The sequence below is a fragment of the Brassica napus genome, chromosome C9 (genome assembly GCF_020379485.1).
Source record: "Brassica napus cultivar Da-Ae chromosome C9, Da-Ae, whole genome shotgun sequence".
Lineage (NCBI taxonomy): Eukaryota > Viridiplantae > Streptophyta > Magnoliopsida > Brassicales > Brassicaceae > Brassica > Brassica napus.
Genome location: NC_063452.1, coordinates 32,285,034 through 32,299,037, shown reverse-complemented (window position 1 = coordinate 32,299,037; position 14,004 = coordinate 32,285,034). Strand labels below are relative to the sequence as shown.

The 14,004-nt window shown below is 38.2% G+C and overlaps 1 protein-coding gene across 1 annotated transcript; it reads right to left on the bottom strand.

The window, feature by feature from the left end:
• Positions 1-12,202: 12,202 nt before the first annotated feature.
• LOC106422097 (uncharacterized protein At4g04775-like) lies at positions 12,203-12,712 on the bottom strand. The gene is made up of 2 exons (XM_048767849.1): positions 12,539-12,712; positions 12,203-12,424 (listed from the first exon to the last, which is right to left on the bottom strand). Exons 1-2 carry the CDS (start codon positions 12,710-12,712, stop codon positions 12,203-12,205), a joined length of 396 nt encoding a protein of 131 aa, XP_048623806.1.
• Positions 12,713-14,004: the final 1,292 nt, after the last annotated feature.

The following is a 14,004-nucleotide window of genomic DNA, read 5'->3' as shown; positions in this document are numbered from 1 at the left end:
TGACATCAATTCAAAGACCTTCGACCGCGGAAAACACGAGACCAGCCGAAGAGTCATTCGTTCCAAACCTTCCAACTTCGGTCAAGTCATCATTTTGGTCAAATCAAAGTCTTTGGTCAAGTCTTCCTTGTTTTTATAAGTTGATAATTTCTATGTTTGACTAGTCGTTTGTATTCCAACCTTTTGTATGCTTTACCTATTATATAAAGGTCATTTGATCAATGAAATAAAATAAGCTTTGATTATTATTTTTGGAACCTTGAGAGTGATTCTCACTTTTCTTTCAATGGTGTGTAATATCCATTGATCTTATCGATCCGTCTTGGTGCGTCATATCCAAGGGATCAAACCGATTCGTCCTGGTGCGTCATATCTAGGGAATCATCCTCTTTGTCGTCTAGGTGTGTCATATCCTAGGACATGGAGTTGGGAATATCAGCAGCCTTCCGCATCTGCTGTGCGACCCTTCGATCTATCCATTTCTCCCTTGTTGGTCTAGTGCGTCATATCTAGCAACAACTGGAGTTGGGAATATCAACAGCCTTTTGCAACTGTTGTGCGACCCTTCAATCCACCATTTCTCATTTGATCCGTCTGAGATCATATCCCCATAGTCCGGCTGATTGATCCTTTCCTAATCTAGGACGTATCATGAGATCTGGTGCTTGTGAGGTTCGATAAGGAGGAGTAGAGGAAGCAGGTCTCACTACAGGAAATGTGGGTATTAATAGCATCAGATTATAGTGTTTTTGACAATTCTGCTATCATATATTAACACTGGTTTTTTTAATTGTATTTATAAATTTAAAACGCTATGTTTAGTATCGCGGGAAAAAAAAAGTTAGCCGCCTTAATTTGCTAAGTGTTGGCTCCAATAATTAGAGAAAAAATATATTTTACCAACAAAACACTTATCAGATTCACTGAGATGGCTCTCTCTCTCTCTCTCTCTCTTAACCTTCGTTCCCCAATTCCTCAGATTCTTCTTTCTCCGTCGCTGAGAATAAAGGAGGACAAAGTTCTTCTCTTTTCTGAATCCCCTCTATTCTATCTAAACCCTAACCCACTCCCCTCAATTTCATTTTAAGAGTGAAAAACCACTTCCTTATCCACAAGCCCAAAACGTTCTTGTTTGCTCCTCCGGTAGAAAGAAAATGGCGACTGCAAACGCTCTCTCTTCTGCCTCAGTCCTCTGCTCTTCACGCCAGGTGAAGTCTTTGTCTGAAATTTTAACCATTACTTCATTCTATTTCAATCAATTTGGCTTAAAGCTGTTGGGCAGTTAAGGAACTATAGGATGGCAAGTCTGCTTGGATGTTGCTATGAAGGTGAAGAGAGACTTCTTGTTCATGAGTTTATGCCTAACGAAACTCTGGCTAAGCATCTTTTCCACTGTAAGATTAAGCTTTCTTCTCTCGGTTATGGCTCTCTATGTATGGTTACATCAAGCTTGAGACAGAAAGAGTTAATATGTTTCAGGGGAGTCGCAACCTATGAAGTGGGCAATGCGAGTAAGAGTAGCTTTACATATTGCTCCTGCTGGTATTCCCCGTGGTGCTTGCCGTGGAACTGCTGATATGAGTGACTTAACTAGGTTGTAAACTAGGTTGTGGCTGTGATTGTGTGTATTTTGGCTGGTAAAGCTGCTGGAGCTTAAGTGATTGTTGTTCCTTCTCTGCTTAAACAAACACATCTTTTTCTTCTCTGCCTAAAGTAAAGTTTGAAGTTAGTCCTTTTAAGACTTGACAAGACTTTTTTTTTTTTTGACATCATAATAGACTAGAAGCCTATGGGGCCACCGGTTCAAATAGCCAAACCGGAGGTAAAGAATCGACATATAGCATAGCTGAAGGAGAACTCCTCGCACCACGTGCAAGCTTGTCCGCCATTGTGTTTTGTGCCCTTGAGATATATCTGATCGTGAAGTTGGGGAAGAAAGTCTTACTTCGGCAGAATTCTTCCATGTGTGTAGCGAACGCCGGCCATTCTTCAGGTGAGGACACCATCTTCACCAATTGAGAACAATCCGTCACAAATACTACATCTGAGAACTGCAGGGTCTTCATGCACTCCATTGCCCAAATCAGAGCTTCACATTCAGCATGTAAAGGTGATAGGCTACGTCGAAGGTTCATTGCGCCCATCATTACGTCCTCTGAGTTTATCTTTTGGCAATACCAGCCCAGGCCTGTAAAAGCATCATGTTCTCTCCACGCCCCATCAATGTAGCAAACTCGAGAGGACCCCAATGTCTGCCAACTCCCATCTGTCGGTGGAAACCCCTGATTCTCTTGTACCAAGAGTTGGGCTTCAGCCCAAAGTGATCCTTCAACATCCGCTCTGCGCAAAATTTCTTGAGGACTTACAGTCCTATTATTATGAATTTTGTCATTCCTATTTTTCCATATATACCACATAATCCATGGAAAATACTCCGAATCAACATCCGTTGGAAGTCTCCAAAAAAGATGATCCAGACTAGTAAAAACGGAGGAAGATGGAAAGATTCCGGGAGGGGAAGGGATTCGAGATAAAGCCCATGTTTGAAGTGCTGGTGGACATTCAAAAATAACGTGATAGATGGATTCCTCTTCTGCCCCACAAATACCACACCGGAGATCACACTCTATACCACGAACCTTCAGATTTTTGGATACTGGTAGTGTCCCAGATAAAATTTGCCATACAAAGTGTCTTAGTTTCGGAGAACATTTTAGTTTCCAAGAATGCGCCAAAAGGGGTTTAACATTAGGTCCATAACTTAACACTCGTGGACCCCGATCCGGGTATAAGGATTCTGTCCTAAACCCTGATTTGACCGAGTATTTACCAGAGTCCGTAAACGTCCAACCATATGTATCTGGCCGTTGTGTTCTACTAACTGCTATACCAAGAATAATCTTCACATCATCTGGATGAAAATATTCATTCAGGAGATCCTCATTCCAGGAACAATCTATGGGATTTATAAGATCACCCACCATAAGAGACTGACTTAAAATTTGAGACTGAGTTTTTGGTAATGCTGACCTCGGGCGAGGAGCAGGGATCCATGGATCATTCCATACGGATACCGATTGCCCGGTTCCTACTCTTTTGATTAGCCCTTTTTTAACCAGAGGCCTAGCTGAACAGATACTTCTCCATCCATAAGAAGAGGAGTAAGATCTGTGGTCATCCAGAGGATGAGTATTCCGAAAATAACGACCTTTAAAAACTTTGGAAAATAAACACTCCGGTTTATCAATCAATCGCCATAATTGTTTAGCTAACAAAGCCGTATTAAAATCCTGCAGGTCCCTAAAGCTCAAACCCCCATCATCTTTATGGATGCAGACTTTATCCCAGGAGAACCAATGAATACTTTTTTTATTATTTCCACTACTCCACCAGAAATGAGATAAAGTGCTCGTAATTTTTCTGGTAATCCCTTTGGGGAGCCTGTAACAAGACATCACAAAAGTTGGCATGGGTGACGCAGCTGATTTTATTAAGACCTCCTTACCCCCTTTTGTAAGAAAGCGGACTGTCCAACTATTCACTTTATTGAGTACCCTCTCATTTAGAAACCCAAATATCTGTATTTTTGAACCTCCAAGACTCTCCGGAATCCCCAAATAATTCCCCATTCCCCCAAGATTTGTAATACCTAAGAGATTGTGGATGGCCGTCCTCAGATACACAGGAACCTTATGTCCAAATTGAATCGATGATTTAGAAAAATTAATTTGTTGTCCTGACACCAAATGTTAATTAGTAAATAATATGTTTTATGATTGCTTAAAATTTAGAAATTTCATCAAAGGGAAAAATTTATGTTCAAAAATTAAATTATTGTTTGTATTTATAAGTACCTATTAAATTTTGATCTCTTAAAAAAATGTTTTTTGTATTTTGTAATTTTTTTTTAAAAAAAACAAAACCCTAAATCTTAAACATGTTTTTAAACTGTAAAAATTAATTAAAATAATCAATTTTTCGTAATAGTTTTATTCTTAAACCTAAATTCAAAATTTAATCATTTTAAAAATCTATAAAACCTTTTTTTGCTTATTTGTATTTTGTAATTAAAATACTATTTCCATAGTATAATTTTAATCTTAAACTTAAACTCAAAATTTGATAATTTTAAAATCTAATTTCAAATTTAAAATCAGAACCTCAAAAAACTAAATTTTAAATTTACATCCTAAATCTAATACCCTAAACCCAAACTCAAACCCTACATATAAAGTCAAAAAATCTAATTACTACAAATAATATAATTACTAAACTAAAACCTATTCCTTATATAAAAAATATATATTTACTGTGGTTGATGTTACAAATATGGATTTTGGTGTGCTTAAAACCCTAAACCCCAAAACGTAACTCTATACTATAGACATAAATCTTTAAACTCTAATATTTTCATGCTATAAACCAGAATTGTAAATTCAAACTCGATTTTTTTATCTTAATCTTTAACTTCTGCAACAAAAACATTAAAACTTTAGTCAACTCTTAAAACCAACCTTTAACATTACACTTCAAACTCTAAACTCTACATCCAAATCTTAATACAAACTATCAAACTTTAATACCTTAAACCAACCTTAATCTCTACATAGAAAATCATAAATTCAATATTTACAAACTTATAATAGAAACTTTAAATTTAAACCTCAAGCAAAAACTCAAATCATATACTTAATCCTAAATTTTAACCCTAATCCCTAAACCACATATCTCATTTTAACATATATCATCAAACATTAAATCTTAATTTCTAAATAAATTATATTTCTGTAAATAAATTAAAATTTCAATGATACCAAATTATTTATAGCTTAAATAATTTTTATAGTAGCTATAATTAAATAAGAAGACTATTTGTATTGTTTTTTTTTGAACCATTGATTGATTTGAATCAAAGGCCCAAAATTATTTTTGTATCTATCCTCGTCCTTTATTCCTATTGGTTTAAAAAAGTTGTGTGTGGATTGATAATTTTAACCATAGATTAGATATTTTGAACGGTTGAGATTAAATCTTTTTGTGTTTCTCTCTCTCTCTCTCTTCTCTCTCTTCTCTCACGTTCTTCACTTTCTTCTTCTCTCTCTCTCTCTCTCTCTCTATCTCTGAAACAAAGAACAACAAGATTCATCTTTGTATTGTCTTTTTTTTCTGTCTATCTTCTTCATCCTTACACAAAATCACCCCATCACCATAAACCTCAGCCGCTGCCATCATCTTCATCTCTCGTTCTATACCTCTGCCAACGAACTGTGTCTCAGCCATCACCTCTAATCACTTCAGCTACGGCTACAATAAGTGGATCCATACGGAAATGTTTGAAGCAGTTGAGATTTTATATTTTTGATTTTTATGGTTTAGATCTGTGTTTGTGGAAAGTTGTTTTCGTTTGGATCCTTTATATTCATTATTGATTCTGTCTTTAGATCTGTTGAGAACATTCATTTTTATATATGTTTACGTACTGATTTGCTGTTTTTGGAATGTGGAGGAGTCAGTAGATTTTGCGGAGGAGACAGAAGATTTGGCGGAGAAGCCTGACGTCAGAGGAGGTGTGATGGCTACGTCAGAGCGCTGTGGTGAAGGAGATGGAGGCGACGACAGGAGGAAGACGACCATGGAAGTCGGAAGGAGCGGCGCTGTGGTGAAGGAGATGGAGGCGACGACAGGAGGAATACATACGACCTTGAAAGGAGGAAGGAGCGGTGGCTTAGGTTTAGGTTTCGGTTTAATGTGTTTCAATTAGTTTGTTGGTTTAATTAATTCTGGTTTAGTGTTGTAAAAATAAAATTTAGTTGTAAAGTGAATTTAATTAATAAATAACATTTCATTTTTAATTATACTGATATTATTTGCAAACTGATTTTAATTAATAAACAAATTGCTATATATTAAAAAAAAATTAAGAGTTTTAATAAAATTTGAATTACATAATTATAAATATTAACAATTGCATACAAATTCACGCTATTGTTATTTATTTAATTATAGCATACATAAAAACCGCTATTAAAAGTGTCGGACCTATTATAACGGACGCTGTCAGAGCGGACAAGGAAGCGCTATTATACAAAATGCGTAGCGTTTTTCGTCCGCTATTACTGCTCATATTTCCTGTAGTGTCTGGCTGAGGTGGTTAACGACAACTGATGCTTCAACAAGTGTTTGGTTGGTCGGCCGGAGTAGCCTCTATTGTCGTCTGCTGCAACTTTCTGCCTCGTTTTGCGTCAGTGCTTGATGCCCATCATCTGAGTTCCGTGGTATGTGAAATGTTTTGGAAGAGAGCTTGGGGAGGTCAAAATTACCAGCTTGTGACTCATGGTGTTCAATGTCACCTCAAAACTGTCTTCCGCAACGCGTATCGCATGCTCTTAGTAGCTTTGTGGAGTCTTCTCACCTCTCTCGCTGGCTCTCGAGTATAGGTTTAGTAGTCGTGTTTTTCACTCAGTTATTTGTTGTTGTGTTGTAGATGTTGTATTCCACTACTTGTAATTCTCTGTAATTTTTGTAAAAACTCGAAAATGGTAATACAATCTTAACATGTTTACAAAAAAAAAATAATATTTTTTCCATTTCGATAAATGCGAAAAAGGAAATAAAATACATACATTGCCAATTTACCGCAAAATCAATAAATATATAATTTTGGTCGATTATTTACATGATCTAGAGGACTCACTAAATCTTCCATCTTCTCTCTAAAGATCTTTTTCTGATTTCTTTGGGCCGGTTTCGTTTACCGACTCATGCCACTTCCATAGGGATGTATTCTCGATTTTAGCTTTTGTGTTTATTTTCTCTTTATGGTTCATCTGTTAGATTGCATGTTGATTTTGGAGGTGTTAATCTGAAGATCGAGATATAATATAGATTTGTTCAGATTAAGCTTGTTTTGAGGTTGGAGTTTTTGGATCCGTAAGAACAACAATGTGGAGTTGAATTTGCTAAGCTGCTTGTTCCTCTAGTTTATTTTTGGTGTCTTGGACTTTACTCCGTTTCGATTACTTTTCCATCTTGGTTGTCGAGTCATTCTTTGGTCAGAGAAAAATGATTTGCTCCCTGTCTTTCATCCAGAGGGTTGATTGAATCCTCATCCTTTACATGCTTTTCAGTTGGCTCTTTCGTGTCATTCTCGTTATAGATCGGTTTTGCCTTTTCCCGTTGATTGTATTAGAACGAAGTGTTATGTTTCTCCGGATCCTGAAGTTTAGGTTATTTGGTCTAATTTGTTGTTCTTATTCACTATGAGAGGTTTCTGGTTTCGTTGTCTCTTCTTCAAAGATCAGCTTGGAGTGTTGGTGTGGTGCTACTTAGGAGCCTTTCTTCCTCTTGGCTTTTGTTGTTAGCTTTTAATATTTTTTTTTCTACATCATAATCTCATGTATTCGGTTTATGTTTGTGTTAATCTGTCTCCTTTCTTAGGGCTCTGTCTCCAGAGAACTTGGTTATGCAGGCTTAATTTATGGGTTAATCTAACTTTGTGTATCCGATTATTATCTCTCACTCTGTAATATTTGCATGTTTAATGTAATTATTTTCAGTGAAAAATATAGATATATTGGGGTTTTGACTTCTTTTTATCATCAAACTATTCCACTACTCAAATTTAAAACTTTTGTCAAACTCAATAATGGAAGGTTAACATAAAGAAACAATCAATTATTGCCTTACTTTACAAAAATTAGTATACATATGAGCAAAAAATTACAAAATCATATATGATTTTCTTAACCTAATGCTTATAATATTATGGGTTGACCCCAATTTATTGGAAAGATGTTTGTTTTAGATTGCTTCAAATGGGTTTTCGTAGAACAAAATTTAAAATAATCAAACCTTGTGAAGCTTTGGTTGTTGAAATTGTACTTTTCTCTTTATTTTCTCTCAAATTCTCTTTTTCTAAAATTCAGAATCTTCATTAATTTCCTTTTTTTTACAATAAAATTTCATATTTTATTAAACTAGTTTGAGAGGATTAGCATGTGGAGCTAACCCGTTTGGAACCATATATGACAAAAATTTAAAAAATTTCCCCTGATCTGTTTTAACCAGGAGGTTAATCCGAGTATTAAAATCGCAAAAAAAAATAAAAGAGAGAAAATTTGGTAAACATAGAACAAAGTTGAGTAAGTTCTTCAAATTTCAAAGCTAGAAATGCACATAATTCTTCGTCATCGAACAACTTTACATTTGCTTGCAATTCAATTTGAAGTGCATTGTTTCAAGCCTCATACAAAAAGAGTTGCTCATTGCCCACAAAAGTGTGTTGAATTCGATGTATAGGAGTAAAAACATTTGATTCCTTCCTGGTGATCCATGGAGCATAAACCCCGATTAAATTTATATAATACTACTTCTAAAAACGTAGATAGGGTTTTCGCCCAAGATGTATCGACTTGACACCTTGATCTAAGAAACTTGTTCATCTTTCTTTGGTTGGTTGATTTGAGTCTCTGTCCTTGCTCTTTTGCCTCTGAAACTGATTGTGCCACATTCCAAACTCGCACTCTCGAGAAATCCTTTTCAGTATGTACAGAGGAGCCATATTTGCCGTTTGAAAAACTTATCGTTTCAACGTTTCCATAAATTTCCCATAACTTAGCTAAGAATTGTCAAAATACTTTAAGGCAAGCAATCGATTGTGTGAATAAAAGGTTCAAGTCCACAAAAGATGGAGACTTAGCCAAGGAACCAAAGGGAAGTGAGGAAAATAGTTGGGCCGAACTAAAGAGGGGGTAAATATAGCTAGACCAGCTGGAAGAAGCTTAGATCTGATCTCAGCTTAATTGGATCAGCTTAACAGCTCAAGTTCAGCTAGTTGGCCAGCTTCCAGGAATATCAACACATATGAGAAAATTTTGAGGCAGCTGGGGCAGTTAGCCGGGATGTGATAGTCACTAAACCGGTTGTCGAGCGTGGTTGGTTATGGGATAGGTGGTCGACAGGGATGCGTATAGTAACAGTTCCACACGATCTTTCAACCTCTTCTTAATTGCACATATATAGAAGTTTTACAACCTATTTCCACACAATGTCAAAGTTCGAAACCCGAACCCACATGAACGTACAATTAGCTGATTAAAATCGGTTTACTGGTTTTTGAGTTTAAGCCTAACCAATAGAAAACCTAATTAAACCTACGAAGACCCGTTTACGACCCGATTTGTTATTATAAACCGTAATTTAACTAACCCAGTTTTTATTAACCAGAAAAAAACCCCAATTCTGTTTATCTCTTTCAAGTGTCGTGAACCCTTGGCAAGACTGAAGCTTTGAATCAATTTCGTCGACTGTTCTTTCTGCCTGATTGGTTATGTCAGGTGAGTTTGTCGTCTCATCTTCTTCCTTTTCGAGTTTCCATTATAATTACTCCCTGTTTTGAACTGAATCAATTTTTCCTTACTCTTTGTTTCAATTTCGAGTATCTAGTATGATAATCTTAGTTTTTTTCTTGTAGAATGACTTAGGAAGGAGGGATTGATGTGAATGTTGAGTGAAATGATGTCCCTGAATTCGACCAAGGTTACGATTCTGATGGTGAAAATCGACGTGAGCGTAACAACTTCAACATTGAGAAAGATGTTCGTGAATTTGTCGATGAACCTTCAGTCAGACACAACGAGTATCCGGAGACAGAAGATGATGAAGAAGAAGAAGAAGGAAAAGAAATTCAGAGGACAATGTATAGGCGCAGATATTAGGAGAGGCGCTGGTGACTTGTATGAGGGACAAGTATTCATCAGTGGTATTGCGTTCAAGGAAGTTGTGGTAGACTATGCTCTGAAAACTGGCCGAAACATTAAACAAAACCGGTATGATAAAACGAATGTGGGAACCGAAATTCGCACTGTCGATTTTCGTTTAAATTAGGAAAGTTAGGAAAACCCTAATTTCCCAGAGGTCCCAAATATCTGTTAAACCACACGCCAAGCAATCAGAACACGCAAGTAAAGACGAAAAGAAATAAATAATCATAAAAGAGAGCAAAAAGAGTTTTATTCTGAATTCGCGTATGAGCGTTACAACAAGGTAGAAGCCTCGGCTATGAGAGCTGTCGGCGAGATTCCTAGTTCTAACAACCTAAGACTGCAAAACCTAGTTGAGTCGCAGCTCGAAATAACAAAAACGGAAAGTTGTCTAATTGCTCAAAGTGCTAAGTTTTCTCTGAAAAAAACTCCTTTATGCCTCTCGCCTAGGACTCCTTATATACAGGCTCCTAGGTCGGTTTACGCTTTTCTTCTTCTGCCCTTAAGCCGTCATAGCATAAAAATGGAGATATTCCATTTTTCTGATCTTCGTAATTATCTTCAAAATTTCGTATTTATCCGCGGAAACTTGACATTTATCTTTCCTTGCGAACCAAGCGTAAACCGTCATGCAGCTTACGGGCTGTTGGTTAAGAAATCGTGAGTTGGGCCTCGAGTCATGTCTTAGGTCCCTTTGGGCCGTCTTCTGACTCGAAGCGTTTATTACGGCTTCTTTCGATAAAGAACGAACTTTCCGCGTTTTTTATCATAAAGTTTGATCGATGACTTAGAATGGCGGGAAACATGAAATGGGTTCGCTACGGTCTTCGGGAGATAGCATCGAAGGATAGACGAGAATGCATGGACTAATGTCGTATCGATGTTTCGGAAGAGCTCGGTCGCTACGTAGCGACTGAGCGGAACGGACGCTCGGTCGCTACGTAGCGACCGAGCGGAACGGACGCTCAGTCGCTACGTAGCAGGGTCGGGCGTTCCGGAAGCTTCAGCTCTACCTGCCGGGTCGTCCACGACTCCGATTCTCGTCGAGGATAAGGAGAGGGCTGCTGACTCTATGCCTCCTCCTCTGGCAAGGAAAGAGATCGTTTTAGCGCTGCGCGCTCCTAGTCTTGTTCCGGTTGCTCAGCCTAAGGGCCGGAAGAGGAAATTTACCAAGGGCGGTGACGGAGAATCTTCGCAGCAAGGAGGCTCGAGCATAGCGTCGGTGCTTCGCGGAAAGGTTTGTCGCCCACTTAATCTCTTGATTGTTATATATTTTTCTAAAAGACAAAAAATCCCTAACTTTCTTCTCGTTTCGCAGTTCATGTCGTTGATCGATGGGATGATCAGCGAGTGCGGTTCTGAGACCAGTCGTCTTGCCGGGGAGTTGTTGGAGCTTCAGGGTAGATGGTCTGAAACCGAGGCCATGCTGAAGGCTGTCAAGGATTCTCACTCCGTGAAAGTGTCGAAACTCGAGGTCGCGATAGGGGAGCTCGAGAGGGACCGCGGGAAGACGGCGAGTTCACTGCTTAAGGAGAAGAAAGCCAGGAAGGCCAAATCTTTGGAGGTGCGTCGGCTTCAGCATCAGATCGAGGGCGATGCAGGATTAGCGAGCCGCGGGATCCGAGAGGCCACAGACGCTCTCCGCTCTGAGTTTCAGGCTCGCTTGGCGAAGATCTCTGCCTTTCTGGGCTCCCTTGAATGCATCCGGAACATGGATCTAGCCTTGGCGACGATTGAGGGCGGGGTGGCCGTGGTTCAGTCGTTCCAGAGTGAGACTCCCCCGACCTTAGAGGCCGAAGAGGCTCGACTGTCCGGCTGCAAGGGAGATTTGGCAGTCGTGGATGGAGATTTCGATCTCATCCTAGCTGACCTGAAATCCGTGTGCTTTCTTCCGACGTGTTCAGAAGGCCCAGAGGGGAAGATCCGGTGCTCGGAGAAAGCGGAGGTGATGCGGCTCCAGGCTTGGATGAAGCGACGGGTGAAGAGGGAGCGTGAGTTCTGAGGAAGACTTTGGTTAGATCTCTTGCGAGAGATTTTTTTTTATGTTTGATGTTTCGGCCTTAAATGGCCTTATTTCATATTTCGGGACTGGCCGTATGTGGCTTTGAATCTCTGCCGCTCTGCGGCTTTCTTTATATGACAAGACAATCGAGTTGCATTTTTCATAAGTTTACGTATGGCGTGGAAGTGAGGGTGATGAGTTGTCGTCTCATATCCTTCTTCGATGTGAAATGTTTTCTTCGAGATCCGTTTCGAGAGTTTTTCCGCGAGATATAGACTTTGCAGGATATCTGAAGATATCGAATATAAACATAGAGAAATGGTTCATATCTTAAATAGCAAAAGATATTGTCTTACACAACACACATTGTCAACATATTACATAACATACTAAGATTGATTAGGATCGAAAAACACATAAACTAAAACTCAATCTAACATCAACCTATTAGCTTAGAGCACACGACAATGCTCAAGCAACCTAGAGCAACAATAACCATCAGTTTCTTCAACTCAGACTTTGCTTCACCCACAACTCCTTCAACCTTTTCAAGAATTTCTTTCTCAAACCTCAGCATCTCTAGCTCCAAATTCGCAATCTGGTTTTGTTGCTCAAGTCTTTCGGTCCTCATCCCCAATATTTCTATCTCATCCGCCAAAGCCTCATCAACCCATTTTTACGAGTGGTTATCATTGCTAAGCTACACACACAAATCAACATCATTTTTTCAAATATATTCTATATGAACATTGAATCTCAGATTCATTACACTTACTTTTCGCTCCACTGCATATGCACAACGGTAATATCGCCGATAAGGATTAGCTTCGGACTTTGACATTCTTGCTACCACGATTTCGCCACACCAGCATCTCTTCGGCACACCGACCATTGTTCCTCTTCTTCGAATACCTGATGTCCCTGACGAAGCTCCACTTTCGTTGCTCATCTTCGATTTTCACCAGCTGAAGGAGAGAGCTTCTGGGTTCGTTTTTAGGGTTCGTATAATTGGGGGTTTTTAAAACTGGATTCCAACCGGGTTAAAATAGGATCACTGGTCGGGTTATTTTATGTCTTTCGGTTTGGTTACCTCTTCTGAACCACTAAATTGATGAATAACCGAAGCTATGTGGGTTCGGGTTTCGAACTTTGACATTGTGGGGAAATAGGTTGTAAACTTCTATATATGTGCAATTAAGACGAGGTTGAAAGATCGTGTGGAACTGTTACTATTTGAAACTTCTGGTGTTGAGATAGGTCGTTTCCCCTAAAACTGTTTTCAAACTCAATAATGCAAGGTTAACATAAAGAGACAATCAATTATTGCCTTACTTTACAAAAATTAGTATACATATGAGCAAAAAATTACAAATCATATATGATTTTCTTAACCTAATGCTTATAATATTATGGGTTGACCCCAGTTTATTGGAAAGATGTTTGTTTTAGATCGCTTCAAATGGGTTTTCGTAGAACAAAATTTAAAATAATCAAACCTTGTGAAGCTTTGGTTGTTGAAATTGTACTTTTCTCTTTATTTCTCTCAAATTCTCTTTTTCTAAAAATCAGAATCTTCATTAATTTCCTTTTTTTTACAACAAAATTTCATATTTTATTAAACTAGTTTGAGAGGATTAGCATGTGGAGCCAACCCGTTTGGAACCATATATGACAATTTTTTTTAAAAAATCCCTTGATCTGTTTTAACTAGGAGGTTAATCCGAGTATTAAAATCGCAAAAAAAAATAAAAGAGAGAAAATTTGGTAAACATAGAACAAAGTTGAGTAAGTTCTTCAAATTTCGAAGCTAGAAATGCACATAATTCTTCGTCATCGAACAACTTTACATTTGCTTGCAATTCAATTTGAAGTGCATTGTTTCAAGCCTCATACAAAAAGAGTTGCTCATTGCCCACAAAAGTGTGTTGAATTCGGTGTATAGGAGTAAAAACACTTGATTCCTTCCTGGTGATCCATGGAGCATAAACCCCGATTAAATTTATATAATACTACTTCTAAAAAAGTAGATAGGGTTTTCGCCCAAGATGCATCGACTTGACACCTTGATCTAAGAAACTGGTTCATCTTCCTTTGGTTGGTTGATTTGAGTCTCTGTCCTTGCTCTTTTGTCTCTGAAACTGATTGTGCCACATTCCAAACTCGCACTCTCGAGAAATCCTTTTCAGTATGTACAGAGGAGCCATATTTGCCGTTTGAAAAACTTGTCTTTTCAACGTTTCC

Bases quoted from the DNA above. Each gene is read 5' to 3' on its own strand.
- LOC106422097 (XM_048767849.1), bottom strand. From the start codon at position 12,712: ATGAGCAACGAAAGTGGAGCTTCGTCAGGGACATCAGGTATTCGAAGA. The intron at 12,425-12,538 runs GTAAGTGTAATG...TGGGTTGATGAG, and splicing joins CATATGCAGTGGAGCGAAAA to GCTTTGGCGGATGAGATAGA.